This window comes from Drosophila sechellia, chromosome 2R (assembly GCF_004382195.2).
Source record: "Drosophila sechellia strain sech25 chromosome 2R, ASM438219v1, whole genome shotgun sequence".
In the NCBI taxonomy this organism is placed as follows: domain Eukaryota; kingdom Metazoa; phylum Arthropoda; class Insecta; order Diptera; family Drosophilidae; genus Drosophila; species Drosophila sechellia.
Genome location: NC_045950.1, coordinates 9,730,266 through 9,736,265, shown reverse-complemented (window position 1 = coordinate 9,736,265; position 6,000 = coordinate 9,730,266). Strand labels below are relative to the sequence as shown.

At 39.9% G+C, this 6,000-nt stretch overlaps 2 protein-coding genes across 2 annotated transcripts; both read left to right on the top strand.

Annotated features, from left to right (window-relative positions):
• LOC6609039 lies at positions 1–562 on the top strand. Its single transcript, XM_002033706.2, has one exon. The coding sequence runs from the start codon at positions 68–70 to the stop codon at positions 443–445; it is 378 nt and encodes a 125-aa protein (XP_002033742.1). The 5' UTR covers positions 1–67; the 3' UTR covers positions 446–562.
• Positions 563–3,813: 3,251 nt separating this feature from the next.
• On the top strand, positions 3,814–4,660 carry LOC6609038. Its single transcript, XM_002033705.2, has 4 exons — positions 3,814–3,952; positions 4,032–4,160; positions 4,229–4,354; positions 4,426–4,660. The coding sequence occupies exons 1-4, from the start codon at positions 3,886–3,888 to the stop codon at positions 4,641–4,643; spliced, it is 540 nt and encodes a 179-aa protein (XP_002033741.1). The 5' UTR covers positions 3,814–3,885; the 3' UTR covers positions 4,644–4,660.
• Positions 4,661–6,000: the final 1,340 nt, after the last annotated feature.

Sequence of the window (6,000 nt, the reverse complement as noted above, 5' to 3'; positions counted from 1 at the left end):
CCAAATAAAGTTGACAACTTGTCAAACCAAAAAAAAAACATTTGTTACCCATCCAAATTATTTTTGTATGATTTACAGCCCCACAATGCGTTCTCCTTTGAAAATTCCACTTTTATGGCGCCCAACGTTTTGGCACTTGAAGATCGCTCACAATTACTCAAAGGATGCCAATACCCTCAAGCGTTTGGGCGCCAGTCCGCGAAATGTACGCGATCACCCCGAAGGATGTACGCCCCAAACTTTGAACACAACGGCCTTCACCACCCCCGATTTCATACACCCATCCACCTACAGAATTGTGGACGAAAAGGAGCAAATTGGACCCAAGGCAGGAAAAAAGCAAACATACAAGAATCCCGAGTACTACAGCTATTATCGCTACTCGTACTACGAGCTGAAGACAATTGTGGATACCATTAAAAAGAAGCAATCATCTAAGAAGTAATAACAAGACGCACCAAATTAGAAGCACTGAAAGAAATTTCATTAACAAACTAATATTAAATTCATATAGTTGCTAAGAACCATTATATCATCATGAGCCAAATAATATCTGCAGCCAATGGAGAACAATTTCTGTTCTCGAAATATGCTTGTCCTACTATTTTCGCTCAGTGTACGAGCTCCTCCGCTCGGTGACATGCCGCCTTATGACACTAATCGTATTAGTTGGCTGGTCGTTAGTTAGGCGGTGCTATCTGCCCCAAATGCGATTTCCGCACAATGAGCTGCTCGCCGTGTCCGTCGTGCAGTTTCCGGATTACGTGCGGCATTCTTCGCACAGGTGACATAATGATTCGGACTCGCCGGCGCCTCGCGGGCGTAATTAGAGGGGGGGTCAGCGGGTCAAGGGATCGCGGAGTTGAGAGGGCGCCGACTTGTGTGCGCCGGACAAAAGATGCGGCGATGATGCCCCAAAAGGGGGCAGGTGCACCTTGTAATTTAGCAAATCGGTTTAGCAACTCATCGGGAATAACCGGCATGGATGCCGTGGGGAAATGGAGCTCCAGCGACAACACGCCTTATTAAATCTACAGACATATTAGCCCCTTACTTACACTTGTAGGTGATGTTCATGGGTTTGGCGCAACCAGGTGGTCACAGGATGTCAGGCAGGAGCCTCTAACAAGCTGAAAATATATCAACAAAAATAATCTAATGGGTAACTAGTACCAAATAGAATTTAGCGAAAAAGGTTTCCTTGAAGTAAAATAAGTTTAATTGGGGAGATCTTATGTTTTCATTCAGATATGATATGATATTACATTCATATTAAACTCAACTAAATGAACTCTTAGAAGGAAATATAATAATATAAATAATAATATAATAAAAAAATATAATATAATAATATATAAAAGTAATAAAATAATGTACTATAATAATGCTCAGGCCCATTTTCGATATGAAAACATACAAGATAGATTTAAATAGAGTTCTATAATTTAGTTTCAGTTTTCAAGCAACTAAGTAATACATATATTATATATAGTTAATAACAAAGTTAATAATAAGCAATTGGAAGAGTAATTTCTCTGAGTGTAGCTTTTAATTGAATCCCATTGTCGGGTGGCATGGGTGTGTTTGTATGGGCCATTCGAGCGAACCATTCCCATTCACACATCCCCTACTTGGCAATTTATCAATTTTAATCGCATGCAAATTTTATGCAGGCCGCCATAAGACCCAAGTGACATTTGCTTTCGCTAAAGCTGGGCACACAATATTATTTCCAAGAAAATGGGGCAGGAGTATGTGTTTGCTCAGTTTTGTTAACAACTTTGGGCCATTCGACGAAGGGCTGCTGAAATGGCTTCTGCTAATCACATGGCACTCTTTGTGATTGCGACCCGCCCCGTTGAACTTAACCATCCTGCGCAACATTTGCATTTTGGCAACATAATTTTTGCTGTTCCGAAGTGCCTAAGCCTGAAACATGGCCAAATCAAAACATTTGCATAATTAATGAGTGTTTTGGAATGCTTGGTGATCCGCAAGGCAAACTATCAGTTGGCAGAAATTGGCAGAAAGTTCAAGTTAAATGTGTAAGCCATGGCAAAACCAAATAAGAAATTACTCGCATTTAGTGCGTAGTTTTACTAGTTATTAGCTAAAAATTTATTTCTCTATTTATTTTAACATTTTTTGTTAATTCAATTTTTAAAAGATTCATTAAGACTTTCCAAACAAAGCAATTCCTAACTCCATTCTTAACCCTCTAACTCTTAAGACATCCAGCTGCTTTTAAGTTACTATTAGTTACTTTGAGAAATTATTTATAATTTGGTCACACCAGCAAATTGCGAAACCCTTTGAAATAAATCAAAGTTTTCCAGCCATAATCCTTCGCAGAATAGTTGCGCTTTTGACGTGGCATTTTTTCCGCATGTCTGAGGATTCTTTGGCCTGAAAATGTACGACTAACGCTAATTTCCGTCTGGTGATTGATACGAGCCCCCGGGCCAATGACACACGTCATCCATCATGGAAGACAATGGGCTGGGCATCGTGGTGGAGTGGGAAAATGGGAAAATCGGGAAATAGGTGAAGGGAAACGCTGGGAAATGCGCTTATCATGTAACGGTTAACGGTGAATTGACTGGAAAAGTTCAAAGTTTTCGCCTTTGATTTGATGGATGCGTAGCGCTGGCAAGTGCCTCAAGTGCAAAATTAAAGCCACCGCCGAATGGATAGTTAAATACATATATCGTATTTATATACGTATATAAGTAGCTTCCGGCTTTATTTTCCAATTTACAGTGGCGGCAAAAGTTTGCGGGACACGTATTGCGATGGCAGCTGGGTTTGCTTAGCCGAAAAAGTTGAGCAAACAAATGCGAGAGCAACACGTAAAAACAAAATTGCAAATAAATTTTAATTGTTTTGAGCAATTAAAAATTAAATTTAAAAAATAGTGCAAGGAGCGAGCCAAGCGTTCGTTCCCCCTCACCCCTCTCCACCAACCGAAATGCCGCACACAAATTTGCGGGCTTATTCAATTTGCGCAAATGTTTGGCAACTACGTGAGTGTGCGAGTACTTTTGCGACCCAGTGTCCAATGGCTGTACTACTACTACTACCACTCCTGCCGTTGCTCCTGCTAAACAAATTAAATTAGACAACTTTTATTCATTCGTTTGACATTTTTATTTGTTTTCAAACTCATTTTGCGAGAGCAAAGGCTGTGTGGGCTGGACTTTTCGCAAAATGTCAGCAGGGGCGGTAAGTAGACAGTTGAACAATTAACAACAAATACAATTTGCAGAGTTTAGTTAAAATTTTTACCAACTGCTCCCGTTTAATTGTTTCACTTTTCCCCGACGACCGACCCCGCCTTCAATTGTTCGAATTTAATTAAATGCCATTTGCATAAATTCGTCATCCCGCCGCGTTTTCGTCTGTCAAAGGAATACAAAATTATATACAATTTATGACACTTTCTTTGTCCAGCGAGGGAGGGCGGGAGAATCGAGATAAGACTGCTTATCGATCGCTGATAGCAATCAAACCACTCGGAAGTGCTAAAAATCGTGATAATTATAAGTGTGTGGACTATAAAAACTGAAGAACTTCAAGTTGGCCCATCCAAAATATCATTCATAAGGAACTAAAATTTAAAACTTAAGTATAGTATGTGAAAAATATCCTTACTCATTGGAAAACTCCTTTAGATTTACTCTTTCTGTTGAAGTTATTACAAGAACACCTTGTCAAAGTGAATGACAAATACTTATAAAAAAAAACCTTGATAAGACGCTATCTCATTTCATCGATGCGTCGTTTTGGTTGCAATCGCGGCATTATCAGTTTGTCTCTTCCAGTGGCAACAACGAACGCTCCTCTCGAAAATATATTCGCACAAAACAATCTTATATCTTATCGGCAATGCCACTGAAATTTCATAGATTGCTGCTGCCGCTGCTCCTGTTCGCTTGTCAACTGCTGGCCGAAAGTGAATTGCTTTCCTTGGACCGATCATATATATGGGCATACTATCATTTCATCCTGCCAATCTCCTCCTGTAATTGCAGTTCCGCAGTGCTTTCACTTCACCTGGCTGGGTGCCTACTCGAATCACTCGAACATTCAGATGGAAAGCTGTGAGTCCAGAGTGGGTGACTTCAATGAAATACCCTGCGCAGAACCATTGGTTTTGACACGTAAGTAAGACCGCTTGGCAAAACGTATGTAACTTCTAATACCCTTTCTGAATATACCCTTTAATTAGCCGACGATACAGTGCCGGATGTGAAGGCTCTGTGGCAGAATAACACCGAGGATCGCGACAACTATCTGTGCCAAATGTCGCCGGGTCGTTCATGTGTGAAATACTCGTACATATTCAAGGGCGGAAGTAAGTCCACACCCCTTTTCCCACAATGAAGACACATCATATCCAGGCGAATAATATACGAAATCTTTCAGTACAAAACATCACGTACATGTGCGCCAATGTAAACAGCACCAACGGATGCTATCGACAGACCCATCCAACTGGTATGGTTGTGGAGGCATGTGTCTGCACCTCCCGTGTGGGCTTGATACCCTGTAATGGCTGCTCGAAGTCGCAGAGCGCCGTGCTGGGCTCGGCTCTTTGTTTGCTCGGCCTTTATCAATGGCTAAATAAATATCGCATAGTTTGAACTGCAAATTCACACGATTTCCGCTCTTTTGATTTTGACAAGTTTTTGAGCAATTTATGTGTGCACTCTTTTGTAGGCCATGTATTTTTGGATTTTTTACTGCCGCTGTTTTTTAACGCCCCTCCAAAAAAACTGCCATAATTTATTAGCTCGTCCATTAATCAATGGCAATGGTTGATGATGACAATGACGTCCGTTGTGCAAAATGCATTTCAGCATAGGAATTTTGTTAAATAAATAAGTGAAAATACTGCACATAAATCAAGCCACAAATTTTACCGGGAATTCATTTTGATGGGACTTAAGCTACTTTTTTTTGTTTTTAAGCCCAGTTACTTTGAAAGTATGAAGTGCGTGCAGTGTGCATTCCATAATCCTCTTGAAAGAAAAGGTTTGGCAAATCCTATCAAGTTGTATAACAATTAAATTTCCCTCAATAATTACTTTACATAAATAACAAATGGCCAGACATTGGGGGAAAGGGGCGGGAGTTGGTAAACAATGCAGGCGATAAACGGAAAACCAGAAACACAACTGCTGATGGGACACACTGCGTATGAGAAATGCAGCGAACAACCATCGAGGCGTATGCGTAATGGCAACCGAACTACTGGAGTGGGCGTACGGCTGTTCCGATTGGGAATGCCTCCCAGTGGCACCATCGGGCTCAAATAAACTAATTTTAATGCCTTCCATTGTGGCCAGAGCACGCAGTGCGGCTCAATTGGGATGCGAATGCCAGCGCCAGATTGGCGATGTGGAACGGTGGGTCGGAACTGGTTTCATCTCCCGAATTGCACAAGATATTCGAATATTTATTTATTTAAATTATTCAGCTCAACTCACAGGCTAGGCCAAAATAATAGTTATAGTTATAGCAAAAGGTGATATCATATATTTAATGAGGTTGTGCCTTAGTTGTTTCATAAAAATATTTTTAAATAGCTTGATATTATTTTTGATATTTTCTATGAAATTCCATCTAAGCTTGCCATATTCTTTGAACACTATTAATTTGAACGCGACTGTCAATTCGCAATGCAATACATAAAACGACCAAAAAAGAAGTGCAGAAACTTCAACAGCCATTTGTAAATTATGCCTTTATGCGTTTGTGTATTAACACTCGAAATTCGGAATTTGTTTTTTCCAACGCCTCTTTTGACAATATTTATTGAAATAAGTTCGTTTAAAATCCTGTTCCAGAAGCTATTTTTACTTTCAAAGAAATAGTAAAAAGCCTTTAATTATTCCTTTGAGAAGCAAAACTGATTATGAGCATCTCAAAATAACAAAATTTGCACCAGCAACAAAAATGACAAAAATGCAATTGACATATTTATTTTATATCTTGCGC

Coding starts and splice junctions, on each gene's coding strand:
- LOC6609039 (XM_002033706.2), top strand. CDS start 68: ATGATTTACAGCCCCACAATGCGTTCTCCTTTGAAAATTCCACTTTTA.
- LOC6609038 (XM_002033705.2), top strand. CDS start 3,886: ATGCCACTGAAATTTCATAGATTGCTGCTGCCGCTGCTCCTGTTCGCT. Junction 4,161..4,228: donor AGAACCATTGGTTTTGACAC/GTAAGTAAGACC, acceptor CCCTTTAATTAG/CCGACGATACAGTGCCGGAT. Junction 4,355..4,425: donor GTACATATTCAAGGGCGGAA/GTAAGTCCACAC, acceptor GAAATCTTTCAG/TACAAAACATCACGTACATG.